The sequence below is a fragment of the Rhincodon typus genome, chromosome 14 (assembly GCF_021869965.1).
Source record: "Rhincodon typus isolate 14 chromosome 14, sRhiTyp1.1, whole genome shotgun sequence".
Classification (NCBI taxonomy): domain Eukaryota; kingdom Metazoa; phylum Chordata; class Chondrichthyes; order Orectolobiformes; family Rhincodontidae; genus Rhincodon; species Rhincodon typus.
This window is the reverse complement of record NC_063345.1, coordinates 51,326,063-51,352,105: the sequence shown is the minus strand read 5'-3', so window position 1 is coordinate 51,352,105 and position 26,043 is coordinate 51,326,063. Positions and strand designations below refer to the sequence as shown.

At 39.6% G+C, this 26,043-nt stretch overlaps 1 protein-coding gene across 2 annotated transcripts in view; it reads right to left on the bottom strand.

Moving 5' to 3' along the window:
- pcdh11 (protocadherin 11) overlaps positions 1 to 26,043 on the bottom strand; it is a 664,642-nt gene that overhangs the window by 220,729 nt on the left and 417,870 nt on the right. For both annotated transcript variants that reach the window (XM_048605336.1, XM_048605337.1), the window contains exon 3: positions 3,754 to 3,949. In XM_048605336.1, the coding sequence (XP_048461293.1) occupies positions 3,754 to 3,949 (196 nt within the window). The remainder of the gene's footprint in view (positions 1 to 3,753; positions 3,950 to 26,043) is intronic.

The following is a 26,043-nucleotide window of genomic DNA, read 5'->3' as shown; positions in this document are numbered from 1 at the left end:
AGCATTATTTAATGTCACATATAGAAGTGTGTGTTAACTTATTTTTGTTTAACAATGCCTTTGTTGCTAATGTATGCCTGTTTTCTTGTGCTAGGAAATTAATGCTTTTGATCTGTGTTGTGGCTTTAAGTTAAATGGAGTAGCGATGGTTATTGGGGATAAGCACAAATTCTTCTAGTTCTGTTTCCATTTCATTCAAATTCCAACACAAATATAAAAGGTATCATTATTAAATGACTGCATCATCTAATGAAGGAGTTAATGAAACTGAAAAGTGAGCTCCTGCAAACCAAAGTATAACCTCTAAAAATCAAAAAGTAGCTGTTTGGAAATCTTAACAGCAGCCCTCAAAAAAATAATTAAACTCTGGTACACTTTTTGCTTCATGGAGACACAGATAGAGTGGTTGTAATGTTAAATGGCTTGCAGTAGGTAATATCTGAGTAGGTGTAAGAAAATGTACAGTCTCTTTTTTTTTGGTAAATAAATGTTTGATATAACCATGTAAGGTTATAAGGAGTAAACTGGCTGGTGGGATTATTCTTGGATTGTATTAAAAAGGAGACATCACGAGCATTATAGGCCAAACCAAAACTTCCTCTGTTGTTTTAGCTTCTGTTGCTCAGTGGATGTTTTTATCAAAATCAATAACTTTTCACATGGAACGTAGACATGCTGGCATTTATCATCTATTCCTAATTTCCCTGAAGAAGATGGTGGTGAGTTGCCTTCTTGTATGTGGTAGATTTGTACTATTCTCATGTGACAATAGTATAATGAAAGGTAATAATTTTTTCTCCATTAATATAAATTACATAAACCCTGACGAATGCAAATATCTTATTACGTGCATTTTATAGAGCCTGATCGGGAACGTTCTTGTTGGACTTTAATAACCCCTATTTTTTGCACTGGATATTTTAGCTGGATAGTTACTGGATACGATTTCAAAAATGTGCCTGGATTGGTGAGGTCCTCTAGACCGGTGAACACTGTGGAGTTTTAAATCCATTGAATAAGAATAGATAGGTTGGCCTAGACAGATGGTCTGAAGGGCCTCTTCTGTGATGTATGACTATGAGTGCATGTGATTTTTTTTTAAAGCAAGTTTTCCACCCAAGAATCTGCCCAGTTGAAAGTCTCAGTTCCCTGTCAGGCAGAAACACTCTAGCACTGACTGCCCCTAAGGACCAGAAACGGCAAACTTTGTTTTAAGTGACACTTTATCAACCGGCAAAAATCATGTACCCGAAATACCGCAATCTACTGTGGCGCCTGACTATTTATGCTGTAAATAAAGTATAACATTGACGTGTACATCCCCTGCGTTATGTTTCTATTACTTACTGTGTGTTTTTATATTGATTTTACTGGGTGTGTTGATGTTTATAACATAGATTTTTTTTGGCAGAGCTTGATGTCTCGAAGCTTCGCTTGGTCGGGGTTTACTGCAGTTGTACGTACCTCTTGACTATCCAAAATATTTGATCAACCAGTAAACTCCTAGTCCCATAGATGCCAGCTAATAAAAGGTTTGGTGTAGGCTTTCTGTTGTTTGGAGATTGTGAGGTGGTATGTGGTCATAGACATTCAAGGCAGAGATTGGTGAAGAGATCAATGATCATGGAAGGGTTCATGACTTTCAGTGATATTGTGGAGTTTTCGTTCACAGGTAGGTGAACATCTCATCACAGTGGGCAGCAAGTTACTCTTAGGTCCTGGCCTGCTATACAACACATACAATGCTTTGATTAAAGACCTTTGGATGTTAGAATGAGGTAGATGTTGTACAGAACTTTCCATATTTTTATAGAAAATCAAATCAAATAGTGGAGACGCTAAGGAACCGTTGTCTGCTGCAGAAAAACGATCAGCATCATGTGCTTTAAATGAGAGTGTATTATCCGTGGCAGCATTCTCTTTTTCTCCAATTTTCTGGCCATTTCACCTCTATTTTTCATGAGTTGACAGGGACGTTCATACAGAGATTACTCTGCTACATGATTTTGCCCCCTAGGCTGTTTCTGATGTGTGAATCTGGACAGTAAATATTGAGGGAAGAAGGAAATCTTAATTCTGATCTAATCGGGGTAAGAAAATTGTTGCCTTTGCCAACTTGCATGATAAAAGATTATTTTCATTTATTCGTAAAGAAAGGACTTTCATTTCCTTTGCATTCACACAAACAATCACTTCTCCACTCAGCCATTGTACAGTGATTAAGGGAAGCAGGAAGCCTAGCTTATTTTTCCCTCCTGTAGCCTCAAGATACTGAAACCTGATGTATGCCCTCACTGCTACCTTGGAACAAATCAATTAATTCAGAGGGCCCAGTGATCAAGCCTGAGATTGCCCTGATCAGAAAGGCTCAGCACCACATTGTGCATTATCAATACATATTGAACTTCAATTCCATTGTTGAAATAAAATTCTGGGAAAGTTTTCTGAGAAAATCCTCTCCCACTCACAGAAGTTAAAATAATTATCATTCAGTCATTATAGTGGCTCTTTATTTCCTTAAGCAGCTTCACATAAAATTATTTTCTCATTTAACTGACTAGTTCATTATTAATTTGACAGTAACTATCTTAAAGCCATTGATTTTGGAATTTGCATTAATATTGATATCAGTAATTTCAAATCATGATTAACTCATTTAATAATGGTGAACAAGGAGAAACCAATATAAGTATAGTTAATGTGTGCTGTTTGAGTACAAGTTTTCAGTTTGGATTAGACTAAAAGTAAAGGGGGAGGATGTGGAGGTGGCAAAGGATTCCATAAACATGGCTCCTTAGCTACCATTTGTCATATCAATTTCCCTAAAAGAGATGCTGCAACATCCACACTAGGCCTCCAGGGTCACGTTATTTAAAAAAAAATGTTATTCTTCCTCCTCTCTGATTCAGTTCAATCTCCTACTGTTCAGTGAAAATGAGAGGCTGGTCAGCAAGGTAGACCCAGAAAGAGATGAAACATCAGCAGTGGGAAGTCTGTAATCAGGAGATGTCATTTAAGTACCTCAGCAGTGAGGAAGCAGGGCAATGTATAGGTACTGGCCAAAATGAGAATGAGTGGAATAGATAGATGGGAAATATAGCTGTGGATGACAAACTGGCTGAAGTGTGAAATTCTGATGGATAAAAGCTTTGTAATGTTAAAACTCTTGCATGAAGACTGTACAAAGTTTGCTGTATTGGGCAGGCTGATACTTAGGTTGCCTTAGACACAAATTTGTGGGAAGTGGAGACTATATGCAACTCAATGCTCCAGGTTGATTAAAAAATTAAAAATCACACAGGAGAAAAATTACAAATTTTCAGAGATATGGCAAAGAGTAGGGGGAGTCAAATTGACTGGATAACTTTTTAAATAGCCAGCATAGACGCAATGGGATTCTGGTTTCCTGCTGTGCTTTAAAGCTCTATGATTCTAAAATAGCAGTGCAAATCGAAATATAGGTCAGTCAGCCCCTGTTGCCTATTTTTCAAACCCATAAGTGTCTGCAGACAATTGCTAACTATTATTCATGATTAATTAAAATGTATCTATAACTATCATACTCCTGGAACAAATTATTTCAAATTACTAGCCCATTTCTACTGTTGTCATATTGTCAGCTCTTTTAACAAATGATTCAATAGTTCCGTATCTGTGCAGTTAGCTATGTGGGTCAGAGCTACTTCTAATACTGTTCAATTAGGCCATATAATTACCTCAGGTAATTTGCCTCAAACACAGGAAATCACTTACTTGATTCGGGGTCTGAGTTGCCATCACCTTCAGTCCTGCTCGGGGATGTTTGCTCATAGTATTCCTCCTGTGGGAAGCCAAGGGGCAGAGGGTGCGATGTGCTGGCACTGCTGTTGGGTTCATGGTCACCCAACCCACTATCGCTGCAACTTTCCTGAGAGCCATCAGGAAGGTGGAACGTGACCCTTCGTTGTGACTAGAAGAGAAAGAAAGAAGCACAATTAGTATTTTGTCACCTTCTGAGAGATATGACACTTCTGTTCTAAAGCTTGTTTCATTTTACTTTTGTTTGTTTTCCGCAAATTTTCTCAAGAGCCCTTTTGAAGGCACTGACTTTTGCTGGCTTCAATCATTGGTCATACCCCTCGCTCAAGCAGCAATGTAAGGCCATGTAGCTGTGAAAGACACCATAGCTGAGCCTAGTTTGGATCCCTCCTGAATTCCAGAACACAAATTTTCCAACAGCAGCTACCTGTTACATGCACTGAAGTACAGTGAAAAGATTTGTTTATGAGCAGTACAGGCAGATCATAGTAACCAACGATGCACAGATCAAAAAGACTTAGACGGAGCCATACAGGTTACATTGCACAGGGCGTGCATTAGGTGAGAGCAACATTAGCAAGATCAGGGTTATTTGGGGCTAGACAGTCCATTCAGCAGTCAGATAACAGGCGGGTAGAAGCTGTTCCTGAACCTGGTCATGCGTGTGTTCAGGCTTCTGTATCTTCCGCCTAACAGAGAGGTTGTAGGAGATCGTTACCGGGGTATAGAGGGTCTTTGATGATATTTGCAGCCTTTCCGCAGCAGCGAGCCATGTAAATGGAGTCCATATTTGGAAGGTTGGCTTCCGTGATGGTTTGCGTATAGCAGTTGCCATACTAAGCCGTTACGCACCTGGACAATATGCTTTCAATTGTGCATCTGTAGAAGTTGGTGAGGGTCCTTATGGACATGCCAAATTTCCCGAGCTGCCTGAGGAAGAAGAGGCATTGTTGTGCCTTCTTGACCATCGCATCAATGTGGGAAGTCCAGGACAGATTGTTAGTTACCGTCACTCTGAGGAACTTAACGCTATTCATGCTCTTAACCTCAGTTCTGTTTATGTAGATGGGGCGTGTTCTCCTCCTTTGTTTCTGAAGTCAATGAGCAGTTCTTTTGTTTTGCCGACGTTGAGTGTGAGGCTGTTCTCATTGCACTACGTCACCAAGCCCTCTATCTCCCTTCTGTATCTTGACTCATTGTTGTTAGATGTCCATCCCACTACGGTGGTGTCGTCAGCGATCTTGTATATGGCATTCGTTTTGAATTTGGCAACACAGTCATAGGCGAACAGGGAGTACAGTAGGGAGATGAGGACGCAGCCTTGGGGGTTCCAGTGTTGAGTGTTATTGTGGAGGAAGTGCAGTTACCTATCCTCACTGATTGCAGCCTGTAGGTCAAAAAGCTGAGGATCCAGCTGCAAAGGGCAGAGCCTAGATCAAGGTCATGGACTTTTGAGATCAGTCTGGAGGTGATATTGGTGTTGAAGGCGGAGCTGTAGTCAATGAGCAGGAGTCTGACATAGGTGTCCTTGTTGTCAAGATGTTCCAGGGATGAGTGTTAAACTAGGGATATGGCATCTGCTGTAGACCTGTCACATCGGTAGGCAAACTGTAGAGGATCAAGGCAGGAGGGAGACTAGATTTGATGTGGGCCATGACCAGCCTCTCAAAGCACTTCATGGTTATTGAGGTCAGAGCAACTGGGCGGTAATCATTCAGTCACATTGCATGTGCTTTCTTAGGTATGGGAATGATGGTGGTCTTCTTGAAGTAGATGGGGACTTTGGCTTTTAGGAGGGAGAGGTTAAAGATGTCAGTGAATACCTCTGCCAGTTGATCCGAACAGGATCTGAGTTCTCGGCCGGGGACACGGTCCGGGCCCATCGCTTTCCTTGTGTTGACTCCGTGGAAGACTGATCCAACATCTGCAGCAGTGACTGATGGAATGGATGCGTCTGGGCTGTCGGGTCAGGCATCATCGTGCCGCTGGCATTCTGCTCAAACTGAGCATAGAAAGCATTGAGTGGGTCAGGGAGGAATGTGTCTTTGTCTGCTATCTTGCTCTGCTTTGTTTTGTATCCGGTTACGTTGTTTATGCCTTGCCATAGGTGGCAGGAGTCTGGTTAGTAGGTTTAGACCTCTAACTTTGGGTCCGTACTGCCTCTTGGCCTCCCTGATGGCTTTGAGGAGGTCATATCTGGTCATATTTGCGGAGGACAATAATTGGCTGTTTCCATTCCCTTACCTAGAGCACTCTGATCAGTTGAGAGCAGCTATATTTGTACTCACTGCCAATTAAACTTGGAAAAATCACAGATAATTGACTCAGTCCTGTACTAGGCTTTACCAATAAGCTATTGTAGATCCCTTTATCTTTGCTGGCTAATTTGAAAAGAAAATATAATTTTAAGGCTGGGTTGGATTGACCAAGTCATACCCTACTTATCTTGGAGTTATTATTATGATGTTTGAAAACATTAAAAAAATGTTCATATTCTAAGAAAGCTAATCAAAAGATTTAAATTAACCACTTTAAATTGTGTGCACTGTTACACAGGCATTAAATGCAAACTTTTTTGAAAATGAAGACTGCTTATTTGTATTATATTTAGTAGCTTTCATTTTTGTTAAAACACAATATTTGTTCTGAAAAATGGCAATTCATAATGTATTCTTCATTTCTCCACAATCATGCCCCAAAGTGTAAAGTAATTTGCAGAGCTTTGAAGAAACGGCAGGTGTGCGAGACTAATTGCATTGCTCTTCCAAGAGTCAAGGTAGGCAGGTCAGGATGAAAGGCCTCCGACTGTGGTCCATGAATCTTTGAGGGAAAAATTCATCCCATAGCAACAGTAGAAGACTTACATTAATTCACCAGGGACAATCACTGATATGGGTGCAAGTCTGTACAGCATTATTTGAAATGACACCACACAAGCAAATTTCTCCCCTGTAGTTTAATGATCTTTGGAGGAAGCGACCGCATATGATGCTACTCTTCCTTTTAACGTGTGATACTGCCCATATACACGCGATAATTGACATCAAGTAAACACCACAATCTATTTCAGCTGATGCATTTTAAATTAAGCATGAATCTACTTTAATTCTGGCAGAAACAAACAAACCAGACAGTTACAAGCAAAGAGGACGCTTCTCTGTCCTAAATGTTGTCATTTTCACCATCATTGATATTATTTTGCAGAGGCTGCAGGCAGAGGAGGTGCACACCAATGGGTGATCCCTGGGCTTTTGCTAATCAATAACACATGATGTTAACAAGGACATCTTAACCAAAGCAGATCAGCGGATGGTAGAAGGATGAAAAGGTTCTTCAATGGAGAGAGACAAAATGTCTTTCTGGGGGATGGAGGAAGAGGAGTGCTATTTAGGGTCCTGACAACATAAACTACAGCTTTACTGCCCCAGCTACTCTTCCATTCCTCCTCCAGGATCATCCCAAAAATTGCTGTCCACCACTTATCAGGTGGCCAAGGATGGGCAATCCCTGCTGACAGATGGTCCATGATGTCTTTCTTTCACAATGGCTTTAAAATTGGACCAGCAGACCTTAGAAATGAGGCCAGTTGGTTAAGCTCTTCACAGCTCCCATCTGTATATATAGGGAGGATGTTAACCCATTGGACACTTTACCATTGGAAACTCACTCCATGTTAAACTCCATTATACTGATGGGAGTGAATAAACCTCCACCAAAGACAAGAACTCATAAGTTAGCACAAATTTATTTCTCCTGAACTCCGAACTAAATTAGTTGATACATTGACCATCAACATGCAAAATATGGAATACTAACAGTTTATTCAAGGTATTACTGAAAAAAAAAACTGCATATTTTGACTCAATAAAATGTGCATCCTGCATTCTCACATTAGATGTGTCAGTTTGGAAATTGGATCAAATAGTGATGTTTGCTTGTGACACAGAGGAACCAAAGTTCAGTTAAATTTCCTAAACCTCTGCTCTTCTGCAATTTCCACATGTCTGTGCAGCAACATTTTTTAAGGCAATACACTTCCAGCCTTTCCTATCCTAGGGATTTTACTGTACCTTAGCAAAAAATACATCTGTAATATATGTCCAACTGTGAAAATAACATGACCATGAAAACAAGCCAAACTTTCACTATTTGAGGTTGGTCATTGGTTCCACCAGGACTTTGCCTCGTTGACAGTTCTGCCCATATTTCTGCCCTTTCCTTCCTGAAACCAGGAAAGAGAAGGCCTTATAGATGACATTATCAGATCTAATGCTGTTTCCCCATGCTACAATTATGGTTTCAACTGTGGGACAGTTGGTAACATAGTCTTTTCTGAGGCAGGAGGTAGAAATTCCACTCCAAAGACAAAATCAATGTTTACACTCCAGCGAGGGAGCATTACACTGCTGCAGGCACTGTCCTTAGGATAAAAGGTCAAATTGATGCCCCATCTTCCTTCATTGCTGGACAGGAAAGATATAATTTTTTTTTTATTTCAAAAATATACTTTATTCAATAAAAGATCTTCATATACCTACATAGGCACGACAGCAGTTTGATTCTGTACAGTCTTTACATATGTAGAATAAACAAACTAAAGGCATTTATTACTTATACAACACTATATTCATAGAGCATAAGATGTCTCCTGCCTTTCCGCAGAGATGTTCAGGTCATGGAGTTGAATAGTCATGCATACACAGCTTTGTGAGGAACATAGGGCTGGATATTATGGCCCTGGTGTGTTTTCAGCAGGAGGCCATGTCAAATAGGTTGATAGCCAACCCACCACCTTCCCATCAAATCCCATTCTACAGAAGGTGGGCCAGTTCTGAAATCGACACCCTGTCCACAAGATGGAAATAAGTAATTAAATGACGGTGGAGCTGATTAAAGCCTGAATTGAACCTGATAATACACTGTCCAACCAAAATCTGGTCAGTGTGGACAGTTGAGCAGAGTAGGCAACAGATTATTTTTGTTAAAAAACACAAGTTTTTTAAAAGAACAGAAAGGGAAGAGGGAAGGGTGCTCCCTCTGTTTCATGCAATCCCCTGAAGACGTTAGCCTTACTTTAACTCCATTCCTTCCCATCCATCTATTGTCCAAAAGCCACCTTGGCCTGCCCTTCTTGGATTCCCACACTTTCCCCACCCAATATCCTGGACTTGCTTCACTCCAGGATTCCATGACTACAGTACTGGCGATGCCTATTATTGAGATCAATCAGATAAGCCAGCCACTCCAGAGCTCAGGATGCTTTCTCCAGTTTGGGTTGTAAGCCCCCTGCAGCTTGTTCTGCCGCTGTTGTATGTTGCTTTATTAATTTGTCAACTTCTGGTTAGGGTGGCAAGCCGCCTTTCCCTCATGCCATGTGTTAGCTCTGGTTTAGTTGATAGCATGCATGCCTCAGAATCACGAGTTTCCAGGTTCAAGTCCCTTTCCAGAGAGTGAGCTCCAAAAACTATGCTGATGTTTCAATGTACTGTGGGAGGGGCAATGTTAGAGATGCCATTTCCAGATTTTAACCTAAAGCACAATTTGTGCCCAAATACCACAATTTCTGCATTACAATGGTGACTACAAATCCAAAGCACCAAACTGGTTTTAAACTACTTTGAGACATCTGGTGATTATGAAAAATGCTACATAAATGCAAATATTTATTTGTATACAACCTCTAATGTCTTGACATTGTGTATGTGTTTGGAGTCCTTCATCCCTGCTCTTCTATTGTTCTTTGTTCTATTCCAATTAGACAATGACATCTTAGTCTGTCCAAAGCAGACTCTCTCATATTATACTCTATTTACTATAGTCTTATACACTCGCTGAATCTGTATGCACTTCTTTCTAATTTATTTCTCCCATCTGTATTATATTGTGTCACTAAGAGCTTCTCACTATTTTAAAATTTTGATAGCAAAAACAGAAAGTGGTAGGTGAAAGCAGCTTAGGGGGAAATGTGGTATTTATGTAATGATGTGAAAGTGCGTGTGTGAGTGTGAGAGTGTGTGCGTGTAAGAGAGTGAGATTGTGCGTGTGAGAGAGAAAGAGTACGTGTGCATGTATGTGTATGTGTTTGTGTATGTGTGTGCGCGCGCTCACACATGCGAGACAGAGCGAGCAAAAATCAGATAAAAAGGATTGCCGATGATGAGCTGGGAGAGAGAACACCCCATACCAAACAGGACCTAACCAACATTGTGCAAGGCGTTCACACTTTGAAGTCATTCAACTCAATGTTTAGTCCTGAGAGCTGTGGGGCATGTAGGCAGAAGATGAGATATTGTTCCTCCAGCTTACACTGAGCTTCGCTGGAACATTGCAGCAAGCCTGAGACAGAAATGTTGACATGGGAACACAGTGGTGTGTTGAACTGCAGGCAACTGAGAGCTTGGGGTCATTTTTACAGAAGGACCATACAGAAGGACCAACCCATTCTACATTGTATCACTCCAAGGAAGGGGAAGAATTTGGACATATGGTTCTCATTCCTTAATCCGTGTCTTGAACAAATATGACAAAAAGTTGAGACTCAAACAGAAACCTAACATCACATTATGCCACAATATCCCACCCTCCGCCTGCTACCTCTCAAATAATTTACAAAGCAAGGCAAAATGACACAAATAATTCCATTCACTCTTATTTTTGTTAACAACCTCTCATGTAGACACTCCTTAAATATCTTCTGAAATTTCATACAGGAATATCAGAAACAGAAGGAGGTGTTGGCCTTAAGATATTCAAGCCTGTCCTGCCATCCAACAAGATCATGGCTGATTTGCCCCAGGCCTCAAATCTTCTTTCAAACCAGCTCGTCATGGCCTTCAATTCCTTGATATTTAAAAAAAAATCTATTTTCTTCCTTTTTAAGTAATTTCATTGATTTAACCTCTACAACTCTGAGGTACAGAATTCCAGACTCTCTTGGAGAAGAAATTCCTTTCCATTTCATTTATGAATGAATTCCTCCTTATTCTGTAACTATGTTCACTATTCCTACACTAGCAGAAACATATTCTCAACAGCTATGCTGTCAAGCCTCCTCAGAATCTTGTATACTTCAAAAAGATCACCCCTCATTCTTCTAAACTCCAATGAATAAATGCCTAGTAACTTTCTTTTAAACTACCTCCAATGCCAGTATATCCTTTTTTTTAAATGTAGGGACCAAAACTGTACACAGTACTGCAGAAATGTTTCACCAATACCCTGCACAATTGTAATAAGACATCCCTATTTTTAAACACCAAACTCCTTGCAATAAAGACTCAAAGTCCATTTGCCTTCTTAACTAAATGCTGCAACTACAGATTAAAGTTTTGTATTTCATGCACAGGAATACCCAAATATGTGTGCTGCACTTATTTGAAGTTTCTTTCTCTATTTAAATAACAGTCTCCCTTTTGATTCTTCCGAGCAAATTGCTTTATGCTTTCCTACATTAAACTACATGTGCCCAGTTTTGCCCACTCACTCAGCCTATTTATGTATCCTTGCAGATTCCTCATGTCCTCAGCACAACATGCCCACCCACTCATTTTTCATCAGAAAATTTGGATACATTACACTCTACCCAATCATTTAAATATCCTACTTCTTCCTTAATCATGACCTCAACAATAGATATGAGGTTGATAAAGCTACAGTCTTCTGTTTTCTGTGTCCCTCCCTTCTTGAACTGCAATAACACATTAGCAGTTTCCAATCTGCTGGAACTTCCCTGCAATTCAATGAGCTCTGGGCTATTTCCATCAATGCCTCTATTGTAGCCCCTTCCTTTAAATCTCATGGATGCAGGCATCAGGACCCTGATGACTGATCTGCGTTTAGTCCCATTAGTTTGTCAAATACATTGTCCTTTATAATACAGAAGGTTATAGGACCTTTCCTCCATATTGTGAAAATCTTTACACACTCCCTAATCTGCTTTAATTGTCACCTCTCTAAAGATTCAATAGGACAAACAAAGACACACTGGTTCCACCTCATCAACACATCCATATTTAATGTTCTTAGTGACTCTTTTTCATGCGTTTTCATGACTTCTCCACATCGAATGTTATGCTCTCTATTATCCTGCTTGGTTACTTCACTAACCAAAGAGAAGCCATTCGATTTGCCTGTGTCAATGATTATGTAACACTCAGTCAATTTTTCCGAGGAATGGATTGTCCCTCTGCCTCTACATTCTTAATGAAAGAAAGGGGGCTCTGCAATTCTGATTGGGGTACCCAGAGAGACACAGGTTGTGCTTCCATTTTGACAGCATTATTATAGTGCAGAACCAAAGAAAGGCACACCCGTGCTGCTTTCTCACAGGGGTATAAATCCAGCGGCAGGGGAAGGCAGGGAGGGGGTAGCATGTACAGTGCCAAGTTTTGGTTGGTAGGTACTTAGGAAAGTTTGTGCTATTTATTAGAAAGTCGAAATCCTGAACAGCTATGCTAAACTTCTATCACAGCTCCCTTCAGACCCCTTTCACCCAGTCAATAAGTGAACCCACCACAGCTGCTTTATGTCTGACACCTCGTGTAACTGTTCCAACCTGAAACCCCATGTACCCAGACCTGACACCCAGTGTACCCGGGTGTCATAGAAGGGCAAAGGGGTTAAGTGGACATGTCAGATAGGAGTTGGGGGTATGGGGTAACCTGTAGAGTGGCTAGAGTGGCAGAAAGAAAGGGAGTTCTGGTGTGGAGACAGGTTTGGGAAAAAACATTGGTTCTTGTGCCAGAGGAAGGATGTTCAGATGCAGAGCGGAAGAATTTTAGTGGAGTCAGGACTGGAATAGAGGAAGTAGGGATTGGGTCTATCACAGTTGGAAGTTGTGTCAGGTCATAGCAGTTACACTGGATGTCTGGTCCGGGCCAGTTACAGGGTCTGTCGGATCGGGCCGGGTACACTGGGGTTCCGGTCCATGCTGGGTACATGGGGTGTCAGGTCGGAACAGTTACACAAGGTGTCAGATATAAAGCAGCTCTGGTGGGTTCACTTCTTGACTGGGTGAAAGGGGTCTGAAGGGAGCTGTGATAGAAGTTTAGAATAGCTGTTCAGGATTTCGACTTTCTAATAAATAGCACAAACTTTCCTAAGTACCTACCAATTTAATTTCATTGGAACCCTTTAAACTCCCCCATTTCAAATCGAGGCATTTGGAGGTTTCGAGAATTGAAGAAATTGTCCAGCTGAATCTTCAATTCTGGGAAATTCCTTTGGAGTCTGTTCCTGATTCCGCAGGTTCCTGATGGCACCTTCCATCTCTGCTGGAATCATGAGTTTCAGGGTGTTGGAAAATCTGGGCCAATGGATCGTCACCAAAATAAGGAAAAATACAAAATTTCATTTTAAAAAAAGTTTTGTAGGTTGTGCAAATTTTTGAAAAGTCCCTCCCTTTCTTTTAATCTTTTTTTTAACTGACTGTTGTGTGAGCCAGGACAAAGTGCATGAGTGCCCACATGGACTGAACTGACTGAGAAATTGGCTTCTTTTAGGGGATTAATGCATCTGGAAGTAGTTAAGATCTCATTACATGGGGAATCATGCTACAAATTCGTATTCTACCTCTCCATGGTGCAGTGTTTCAGAGCACTGACTTGCTAGGCCACTGTTAAATCTGCAAATGATCCACTAATGTGTCAGCCACTACCCCAAACAGTTCCACCTCTTTAAACAGGCTAATAGCGTTCACCTAGTTAAAACCAGAAAGTCATCTGGTACCTTTTCACTCACATAATAATGTAATTTTCAATCATGTTTCTGTATCACTCTCATGTATTTAATATTCACTAGAGACTGGAGCTATTTAGAATTATGAAGCTAGAAAAGAATTGTGCTCAAGGAATGCCTCTGGTACTTTCAAATAATTCAACAGTGGTATAATTCTGTTGTCAAGCAATGACTGCAAAGGTCATATTTTGTGTGGAGCTTTTCCCAAAAGAAATCAAATCAAAAGATTTGGAAATGGGTTTAATAATTCCACATCTGTTGAGTGATTGTTGAAAACACGGTATAAAAGGAGAATGATTCACCAGAAACAGTAATTACAAAGTATTCAACTGAAATATTCTATTGCCCTCAAATCAAATCACAATTTGAATTATCTTATTCGTTTTGAAGTGAAGGTCAGTTAACTACAGGCTCACTGCTTATTGTATATCATGAATTCCTTTTCAAGTATCAGCAAAAAAACCCACTCTGTAATGATATTAATATATTATAAATAATATAATACACACAGTTATTCATATATTACTGCTGTGTGTGTTGCATTTTATGACACAGCACCATGGAATAAACACATTCAATATAATGATTATCAAACAGACTAGCTTTACTCATATTTAAAACAGGTCTCATGGGTTAAATATAGCCCAAATCTAACATTGCAGCAAAAATTGCAAAGAGACTTCAATTTCTTTTTTGACTCTTTCTTTCCTTGTGATAGTTGACTGTCAATATCATGTACTGTCCATTATTCATATTCACTCCTAAATCTGAAACTTCTGGGCTACCCCATCTCTCTGTAATCCTTTCTTTTCCTGCGAATAGAATTTAAAACTCAAGTTTGACATTGTTTAATCTGATTTCTCACTTCAGCTAGTCTTCTCACCTGCCATTTCAAACCTTGCTATGCCCTGCAACATAAGGAACCTGACCTTCTACAGTTCTTCTAAAAATGAAAGAACTCTCAAAACGATGTGCTGAAAGGTGCACGGTGATAAACCAGGGTCATATCAGCACTTACAACTCAACATATTTCAAATGAAGTTTAAAAGAACATAAAATAAAAGCAAAATGAAGCAGATGCGCAAAATCTGAAATTAAAGCAGAATGTGCTGGTAAAACTCAACAGGTCTAACAACATCTGTGGAGATAGAAACAGAGCTAACATCAAGTTTAAGATTACCCTTCTTTGGAACAGTGAACACATTTTTGAACAAGAGTCACACTGGACTCAAAACATTCACTCTTTCTCTCCACATTTGCTGCCAGAACTGTTGAGTTCCTCCAGCACTTTTTTTATAAAAAGAAAGCAAGTTAAGACGATACTGGGACATGAATAGTTTAAAGAAATTCTCTTGATGAGATTCTTCAAATCAATTTAAAGAGAAATGTAAAAGTTATTTTCTTAAAACAAAAAGCAACCTAATTAATAGATCTCTGATCCACAACAGTGCTGGAAATCCTCAACAGCATTTGTAAGTATATGTCATTAATTGTTCTTTGCAGAATGAGAAAATCCCTACAGAATCATGCCTGGAATTTTCTCATATTCTAACCACTGTTGCTTTTTCTTATATTTGATAACAGACTCCATTCAGGAACTGCCATTTCATTAAGTAAATGAAAAATGGATTCCTCTGCAGAAGAAATAGTTTAGGCACAGTCAAGATATATTTGTTTTAAGGGAGAGGCAGGGAAAATAAGTCCAGCACTCCCCGGATGTCAAAACAACCCAGTGGGATGAAGATGAAGTAGAAAAAGTATGCTTTTGACAAATGTCAGGTAGGTAATACATCTAAGAATCAGGGAGGAACTGAAGAAAAGCAATTATGAGAAACAATAGGAGAACATTAAAATATACAGGCAGCTAGCATAAAAGGGAAATCAACAGTCTTCTATAACTACATGAAAATGATGGTGAAAGGAGGAGTGAGCTGATGAGGAGCCAAAAATGGGATTTATTCATGGAATCAATGGGCATGGCTGAAGTGGCAAATGGCTGAGTGCAGGACAAAGAAAGTAGTTGTTCATGGATATTTTTCAGACTGGGGTGAAGTTCATAATGGAATTCCGAGTGTTGGTATTAGAACATCTGTTTTATATACTAATGATTTTATTAGAATTAAGGGTCTAGACCTTGGTGTACAGGTCAATTTCAAAATTTGCAGATTTTAAAGGTCTTGGAAGTATGGTGAGCCATAAAGAGGATTGTGCAGAACTTCTAAAGGATGTAGATGTGTTGATGAAATGGGTGGGCAAAGTGATGGATGAAATAAAGAACGATATGTTAAACCTATATAGAACATTGATTCAGGCTCAAGCATATTGCATCTAGTTCTGGGTGTGACACTTTAGGAAGGAAGTGAAGACTTTAGATCGAGTGCAGGGAGACTACTTAATGAGAATGGTTCCAGGGATGAGGAATTTTAGTTACATAGATAGACCGGAGAAATTGGTATTCTTTTCCTTGGAGAAGAAAAGTTGTGAGGCGGTATTTAAAATGTTAAAGGATCTGGACAGAGTATATAGAAATTGTCCGATGGAAAGAATAAGAAGACGACACAGGTTTAAAGATATTTAGCAAAGGAAGCAATAGTGACATAAGGAAAACATTTTCAAGCAGTAAATGTTCAGGATCTGGAATGCACTGCCTGAGAATGTTGAAGAAATAGTTTCAACACAGGCATTCAAGAGTAAATTGGATTATTATCTGAAAAGGAAAAATGTGCATGGCTGGGGGCAGAAGATAGAGGAAGAAATCAGGTGAGTCAGTCCATCAGAGAGCAATCTCATTTAAGATGGGCTTGATCCATTCTGTAATGTGGTCAATTAAACACTTTTGGAATCTTGCTGTCTCAGCAGCTAACATCTCAGCTGCAGCAGAAGATCCAGGAACCTGAATTTTCAATGGAAGCACATTATAATTGTGAATTCACCCTGTCCTAGCACTACACAGAATTGCACAGAACCTGTTGTTTGCTCCATATGAGCCTTTTGCTAAAACTAATCCTGTCAGCATACCTTTCTGGTCCTTTTTCCCTCATGTGTACCTACTGAAACTTTAATTACATTTATGTCTCAACATCTTCTTGTTGTAGTGAGTTCAGGATTCTCATGATGCTGTGCAAACAAGTCATAGTGCAATGGTAGAGTCTCTACCACTGAGCTGGAAATTCTGGGTTCAAGTCCCATCGCTCCAGAGCTGTGTAACAACGTCCATTAACAGGTTGATTGGAAACCATCTCCCTTGAATTCTCCATTAGTTTTATTAGTGACATTCATGTTATTTTCTATTGATCTAACCCCAAAAGTTGAAATATCATCTTCATGGCAAGCCTACCAAACGGGTCACCTCTCAGCCTTTAAATTTTCCAGAGAAAAATAAATTGTTTTATTTTTGTTAATTCCAATCCTGAGTAGAGAATTGGAAACTTGTGTGATGTGTCCTGTCCAGCCTGATGAAATAACTTATTAGAGCAAAATCCATTGCTGTATGATAGACTCTTCAGAAATAACCAGTGCAGAGTAGACAAAGCAAAATACATTATTTTACCTGCAATCGCTTTAGTTCTTAAGTCTTAATCTCAAATGAAAGGCAAAAATACTGCAATGAATGGTAATCTAAAATAAAAGCACAAAATTCTGGAAACTCTCAAAATTTTGAGCAACAAGACTAAACAGAACAAAGTCCAGGTTTTGAGAATAAATTCTTTCCCAGAATAGGAAAACATTACAAAATATTACACATGAGCAGCATTTGAAAGGAGCAAAACCTATAAACAGAGGAAAGGGTTGGAGGGAGAACATGATGATCACTATACACAGAATGATTTGATGCCGAACAGGAAACGCTAAATGGCAGAAGTTACATTGGACAAGACAAAAATAAGCAAAATGAGAGAGAAAAATAAATAATGTTTGTGTGAGTCTGGTTACATAAGATAGATAAGTTAGAGTAAGTAGACGGGAAGCTCAGAGACTGGTCAAGTAGGGCACATTCCAATGGACCAGGAGTTAAATGGAAGAAGCCCATTTCTGAGGAAGGGCCCCAATCTGAAATGTCAATTCTCCTGCTCCTCTGATTCTGCCTGGCCTGCTGTGTTCCTCCAACTCCACACTGTGTTATCTCTGACTCTAGCATCAGCAGTTCGTACTATCCTCTGTGTGAGGTATAAACCAATATTGTTGACCGTCCCACCAACAGTATATCAGATCCCCAGTTCAAAACCTAATCTGTTCCTTTTTCCATCCCTAGAAATGACAACACACATATTCTATGTACCATGTTCAGGCTTTTTAGCAGGATAATGGATAATGTGGGAAAGACTAAGCACATTATAACATCCATCTTGCATGATGATTACTTACAGAAGTCACCACTATACTTTACTCATCTAATCCAACGATATATAATCCTACATGTGCAGTTAAGATCGAAATCCAGTCAACACTATTTAGCACTCAAATTTATGAATTTTTAACTTTTTCTTATACAATGCGCTGAATCTTACATTGTTTTGGCAAAGTGCAAATTGTGCCAATTTTTTGGAGGATCTTTTGCATGAGGCCTAGCAATCTTTCTCACTGTATCTTACCAAATTCACCTCATAACCTGAAAGAACTGTGGATGCTGTAAATCAGGAACAAAAACAGAAGCTGCTGGAAAAGCTCAGCAGGTCTGGCAGCGTCTACAAAGAAAAAAGATCAGAGTTAGCGTTTCGGGTCCAGTGACCCTTCCCCATAAACTACCCATGACAAGCTTCCTGACTTTGTGTCTGTGCTAAATGGCAAAGCATTACATAAGTAATATGAATCTGATAGTTCTTGCTGAGGGGGCATATTGCACATTGAGGGCAGGCATTGCATTGCAAGGCTGGGATGCTCTGAACCTGCAGAGAGCCTGGAGATGCAGTCTGCTCCAGTCCATGAGCTGTATGCATGTTCCTGAACACAGTGTCCTTGCAGCAGCATTGTAATGATAGTTTCTGGTGCAGCTGAAGGTACAGAATTGAAGTACTGCAAATAGATTGGAATGTGCCAAGAGTTTTGTTAGAGGCTGGCACACATCAAATGCCAATGTACGTAGGTGTAGGGTTCATGTGACTGGTGCCCATTGAGAATGCCCTGAGATATTAATGCCTGGCGTTCAACACGGTCCTTCAGAACAAGTGAAAGCTGAATTCACCAGGTACTCATTCTAACTTCCATGTTTTCTCAACATCTAGCTTATATGGTGTGTTTGATTAGACAGGAAGCTTAATGTTAATGAGGCAATTTGGCATTTCACAAGCAATAATCCCCCTTAATTGGCAACTCACCGCTGCCTAGTGAGAAACTCGTTTTGCCGCTTGTCAAAAGCAGAAAATACGGAATGGGGTACATCTAACACTGAGATAGGCCTCACTAGACTTCTCGTCCAATTCTGCCACAAATCTCACCATAGCCCACATCGCTGGGACCACTGTAAGATTCTGCCCAAGTATTCAGAAAGATTATATTCCACACATTGCCTTCAGCAAACAACAAGCAAACTTTGTCATGTAATTGCTCAAGAAGGATTTTCATATTCATTCTGCGTCTCAGGTGCCTGCCTCTTGCACTATTTAGATTTCAAGCCAGAGTCATTTCAAGAGCCCTTTCCCACCCTACGCTGTCCCAGCAGAGGCAGTGGGGAAGTTAGATTACACAAAGCAGGCTTATCCATGATCTGACAAACATTCACTGGACTCTAAATGTTCACTGTTTTTTGCTCCAGAGATCTACTGAGTTTCTCCAGCACTTTATTTTGGTTTCCGATTTCCAATGTCTACAGATTTTTTGTTTTGTTTCATCACTATTCTGAGGTCCAAATCCACTAGACAGCAATTTTTAATTGCAGATGAGAAGGATACTTGCCTGGAGTTAGCAAAGGTATCCGAGCCATATTTTTCTATTAAATCTTTGGAAGTTTTCTTGTACACGAGAGGAGGAGCAGTTGTGCTTGTCGAGCATTTTCAACAAAACGTTGGCCATCCTTTGATTTGAGCTTATTAGATTGGAAGATCGTAAAGATCTTCTATTCAAAAAGGTAGGAAGACAAAGGAGGAAAGTACAGGACTATATAGAAAAATCATTAGAATTTATGAATGAAGAAATCATGCAGACCATCTGATTTTGAGAATCAATTCTGCAAAGAAAAGGCAATATTCACAAAAAAAGTTGCATCTCAGTCTCTAAGAAAGCTATCCTTGTTGATCTTGAGAGATGTGAGCTGTTGATTTTGATTATCTCAATATGAACTTAATTCTGGCATTAATTGTAGGGGATCTTTGACAGTCAACTACAGTGATGTCATCAAGCAAATTGAGCAACCAATCATACTGAAGAACATAAGAACATAAGAACTAGGAGCAGGAGTAGGCCGTCCGGCCCTTCGAGCCTGCTCCGCCATTCAATAAGATCAAGACTGATCTTTTCGTGGACTCAGATCCACTTACCCGCGTTCTCACCGTACCCCTTAATTCCTTTATTGTTCAAAAAAAATCTACCTTATCTTTAAAAACGTTTACTGAAGTAACGTCAACTACTTCACTGGGCAAGGAATTCCATAGATTAACAACCCTCTGGGTGAAGAAGTTCCTTCTCAATTCAGTCCTAAATCTGCTCCCTCTAATCTTGAGGCTATGCCCTCTTGTCCTAGCTTCACCTGCCAGTGGAAACATCCTCTCTACTTCTATCTTATCTATTCCCTTCATAATTTTATATGTTTCTACAAGATTCCCCCCTCAATCTTCTGAATTCCAATGAATATAATCCCAATCTACTCAGTCTCTCGTCATAAGCCAACCCCCTCAACTCCGGAATCAACCTAGTGAACCTCCTTTGCACCCCCTCCAGTGCCAGTACATCCTTTCTCAAGTAAGGAGACCAAAACTGCACACAGTACTCCACCACCAGCACCCTGTACAGCTGCAACATAACCTCTCTGCTTTTAATCTCAATCCCTTTAGCAATGAAGGACAAAATTCCATTTGCCTTCCTAATTACTTGTTGTACCTGCAGACCTACCTTCTGTGATTCATGCAAAAGGACACCCAGGTCCCTCTGCATAGCAGCATGCTGCAACATTTTACCATTCAAGTAATAATCCTTTTTACTATTACTCCTACCAAAATGTATGACTTCACATTTATTTACATTGTATTCCATCTGCCAGACCTTTGCTCACTCACTCAATGTACATATGTTCCTCTGAAAAGTTTCACAGTCCTCTGCACACTTTGCTCTGCCACTCATCTTAGTGTCATCTGCAAACTTTGACACCCTACACGTGGTCCCCAACTCCAAATCATCCATATAAATTGTAAATAATTGCGGTCCCAACACCGATTCCTGAGGCACACCACTAGTCACTGACTGCCAGCTAGAATAGCACTCATTTATCCCCACTCTTTGCTTCCTGTTAGTCAACCAATCCTCTATCCATGCTAATACTTTACCCTTAACGCCATGCATCCTTATCTTATGCAGCAGCCTCTTGTGCAGCACCTTGTCAAAGGCCTTTTGGAAGTCTAGGTACACCACATCCACTGGGTCCCCATTGTCCACCTCGCTCATAATGCCTTCATAGAATTCCAAAAGATTTGTCAAGCATGACCTGCCCTTCATGAACTCATGCTGCGTCTGCCAAGAATTCTCATCAACAGTAAACAAGGAAGTAATAAACAAGTTGAATTGCTCACTTTTCATAACATTATAGAAAATGAAATAAATTTTGGCATACACATATGAGTTTAAAGGTAGGAGCTGAACTATCACAACAAGAAATGAAAAAGTCTCCAGAATTTTTACTGTGGAATACAGAAATGTAACAGTCCTCAAATGAAAACATAGTTTTTCAGGATCAGAAGGCTGGTCAGCAATAATTTTGACACTGTGCTGTTAAAAATGAGTTACACATTGTTCAACATGATGTAACTTTTTGCAGCAAAAGTAATAGTGGAAATAGTAGAGTTGCACACCAGTTCAGTGTATTTAATTGATTTTCGTCAGAGAGAATTTTAATTTTAATTTTATTCCTTACTTGAAGCTTTTTTTCAGGCCTCACAAAGATGCTGATCAGAATCAGGAACCACAGGAGATTTCATCCCTTTCCTATCTGTCATCCTCTTATTTAGATCAGGAATCAAACCTAGAAAACGCTGGGCTACCTAGTTTGCTGACAGGTTAATTTAACTCTACAGACTGGCAAGAGAGTTGTTGGGTTGTACAGTTTTTAAAATGGGTTGATGCATTCCCAATACTGGTTATTCAGTGTTCTGGTTAGGAGTAAATTTAAGGGATAATCATGCAATTCTCCGTTAGCTCATCCACATCTTTTAGGTTTAAAAACTTTCAGAAACCCTGAATTTGAATACTAATTTTACAGAATAACTGAATCAAATGATGCTTTGCAAAATCTTAACTAGGATAACTCAGCAGCAACAAAGGATCAAAGTTGGCCAGAACAACAATCACTCAACCTTTCAGGGGTTGAAGGTAATTTTCATTTCACACAGGTTCACACAATCAACAGTAGAAAACTATATCCTGCTGAAAATTTACAGATTTCAAGATTCTGATCAATAAGTTTTTGTTAGGCAAGAACATCAAGGGATGTGGAGCCAAGATGTATAATTGGAGTTAAGATATACATCAGGCATGATCTAATATAATGGTGGAGCAAGCACAACAAACTGAATTGCCTTCCTCTGTTTCTATGGTCTTATATGTTCCACATTTCTAACCATGAGTGATTTTTTGTCTCCTCCAATGTGTGAATGGGCAAAGGCAAGAACATGGTGTGTTATTACAATTATAAAATAAACTGTGTCCCCCTGTCTGATTTTAGTTTAAAGCTACTGTTTTGAATCCAGGCAATGAACAAAAGTATTTTTAAAAGGTAAATTTCAGTTTAGATTCCTGTTCCAAGCTTATTTTGATACATGTACTACAAGGTTAGTTCAAACTGGCTTTGAAATTTCAGCCTCGAGGGGAAAAATCAAGTTAACTTTTGAATGGAGACAATGTGATTTGTTCAGTTATATGCGTGACAGCCAATTACTTTAAACCTAACTTTCAGTTATATTAAAAAGAAACTACACAAGCTTTGGTAATTGGTGAAAGAGTACATATTGATTGGAAATTTCCCTGAAAAATAAAAAGCAGACCAGCTAACTTTTGGTATTTACATTATTCGTGAAAACATAATCTATCTATTAAGAGAAAAGTTAGCTTTAAACTGCAGGTAACAAGGTGTAGAGCTGGATGAACACAGCAGGCCAAGCAGCATCAGAGGAGCAGGAAGGCTGACGTTTTGGGCCTAAACCCTTCTTCAACGGTCCCATCCATGAGGGTAACCCAGGAGAGGAAAGCCAAAATAATCCACTGTAAGATTTATGACCAAAAATATAATAATAAAACAAAACATAAGGAAACACCTTGCACTCCAGGTCAATCCATCACAATTAATGTGAAATTAGAGTTGCAACAATTACTGTAAGGTCAGTGAAGGAGAAGGTGTTTGTAGATTTGGGATAAGATCAAAAAGAAGTAGAATTTGCATACATGCTAACCTATAAGTGTACCAACAAGTAACAACATGAAAATCTTCTCAGAATGCAAGACTCCTGTGCATTGGGTCAAGGGCCCACAATAATATCAGTTATAATTATATGGGTGTTTTATTACATGTCTTGTGGGTAAAAAGAATTTTTTTTCTTAATTATACACAGTTTTATAAAAGTTATTGCAGTACTCATTGAATTGCCTTGTAATTCTTTGCAATTGTTTCTGCTCGGGGGTTGGGGGAACATCTACTGCTCAAATGAATGTAAAAGTTCCCATATTATTTTCAAGAAGGGCAGTTATTCTTGGTTTTCTGCTCAATGTTTCTCCTTCATACGTCACCAAAAACACTTATTATTTAGCAAAATCCCACAAACAGCATTGCAGTGATGACTATGTGCAGTTTGGTTGCTGCGTTTTCTTTGGACCACATTTCAAAAAGCACTTCAATAGCTCTAAAAAGCTTTTGAGTTGTGAAAAGTACTATAAAAATTAAAATAATTTATTTCTTTTACTAGTTCACAGTCAAGCTGCCTGATGCCAAGAGAAGTCACAGATGGAGTTTAATTTAGATAAATGCTTGATGCTGCATTTTGGAAAGGCAAATCAGGGCAGGACTGTACACTTAACGGTAAGGTCCTAGGAGGTGTTGTCAAACAAAGAGACCTCTGGGTGCAGGGTCATAGTTCCTTGAAAACAGTAGACAGTGTAGTGAAGATAACAGTTGCTACACTTGCCTTTATTGGTCAGTGAATTGAGTATAGGTGTTGGCAGGTCATGTTGTGGCTGTACAGGACATTGGTTAGGTCACTTTTGAAATACTGCATGTAATTCTGGTCTCTCTACTATAGGAAAGATGTTGTGAAACTTGAAAGGGCTCAGAAAAGATGTACAAGGATGTTGCCAGTGTTAGAGGGTTTTAGCAATTGGGAGAGGCTGAATAGGCTGGAATTATTTTCACCTGGAGCGTCGGAGGCTGAGAGGTGAACATCTCGAGGTTTATAAAATCATGAGGGATATGAATAGCTTGAATAGCCAAAGCCTTTTTCCCAGGGTAGGGGAGTCCAAAACTAGAGGGCATAGGTTTAAGGTGAGAAGGAAAGGATTTAAGAAGGGACCTAAGGGGCAACTTTTTCATGCAGAGCATGGTGTATTTATGGAATGAGCTGCCAGAGGATGTGGTGGTACAATTACAACATTTAAAAGGCATCTGGATGGGAATATGAATAGGAGGGGTTTAGAAGCATATGGGCCAAATTCTGGCAAATGGACTAGATTAATTTAGAACATTTGGTCAGCATGGACAAGTTGGACCAAAGGGTCTGTTTCCATGCTGTACATCTGTATAACTCTAAAACCAAATAACTGAACAAGGTATAGGACCCATAGAACTATGCATAAACATGATGGGAGGGTTTTTTTTTGTTTTAAAGGCAGCATTAGCATTCAAAATGACATCTTGGGAAACGTTTCTCAAAATGTGTGGTTCTGTTTATAAATCCGGTCTGCAGGATAAGTATTTGCGTTAGAGATCGATGAATTTTAAAAGGAAATGGGACTGAATTTCCAGAAGTTTTCTCCAGTGTGGGAAGACATATAAAAATAGGAGCTGTACTCATTGTTCACTGAGCACGCTGGGAATGTGCTTCAAAGAATTGCGTCATTTGAGCTCCACTGCCCAAAATCAGTTTTAAAATGATTTGATTAAATTGCAGAGATTAGTATCGAGCAGATTACCCTGCAGTGTTTGTTGGGTTTGAGCCTTTGCAGAACATTTAATGGTAGCTTTGTGTGACAGTCTGTAGCTTTTGCAGGAACTCAGTCTGTCCTCAAAACCATCCTCAATGACAAAGTCATCCCACGTTCAGATAACAGACCATGTTAAAGTAGTCAAGCATGAGAAACTCATTGTTGCAGAAGACAGCACTAAAAAGAAGCTGTTCTGCTCTACAGGACACCACACTCTTTATTGAATGGCTATTTCCATTCAATTTCATTTAGCTAAGATAATTGTGGGTCTAATCTAATTTATTTTCTGCCTCTGCCTAATGCACTGCAAAGGAAATTATGAGCAAGTCTGAAGGATTATAAACCTGAACTTTGGCTCACTTATATCCTGCTTGCAATATGATGTGATGGTGCGAGCAGTCACTAAGATATCTCATCACCACAGTGATAATCCAAATCAAGCAAATTATCAATGCCAGTTAACAAACCTAGAATGTGTAATGATGATTCAGAAGCACCAAATGATTGAATCTCCTGATCGGTCTCATCTTACTTTATAAATCACTCATTCAATTCCTTCAATTGCATGCATTACTCACTGTTTCTCCCATCCTGTAAAAAAAAAGTAATGAGTACTCCTTTGAGAACTTCTGAAGTGGTATTCGAAAGCATGACCTCTGATTCAGATATTTGGCATGGTGGCTCAGTGGTCAGCACTGCTACCTCACAATACTAGGGACCGGGGTTCAAGTCCACCCTCAGGCAACTGTCCAAGCAGAGTTTGCATATTCTCCTTGTGGCTGTGTGGGTTTTCTCTGGTTTCCTTCTACAGTCCAAAGGTGTGTGGGTTAGGTGGATTGGCCATGTTAAATTGTCCAGGGGTATGCAAGCTAGATGGGTTAGCCATGGGAAATGCAGCATTACAGGGATAGAGTGGGGGGTGCACTTTGGACAGGCAATGTGGACTTGACAGGTCAAATGGCCTGTTTCCACACTGCAGGATTCTATGATATTCAAAGGTCACAAATAGTTGTTTTCACAACTGTCTAATTCAGCTCACTCTCTTTCAATTTTTTTTTGTTCATGCAGGGACATTAGTGCTGCATAATTTGACAAGGTTCCCACTGAGGATCTGCTTCAAAGTTGCTCAGATCTAATTTACAGTGTCAGCAAAGGCTCCTTGCAGAACTCAGGCCTCTG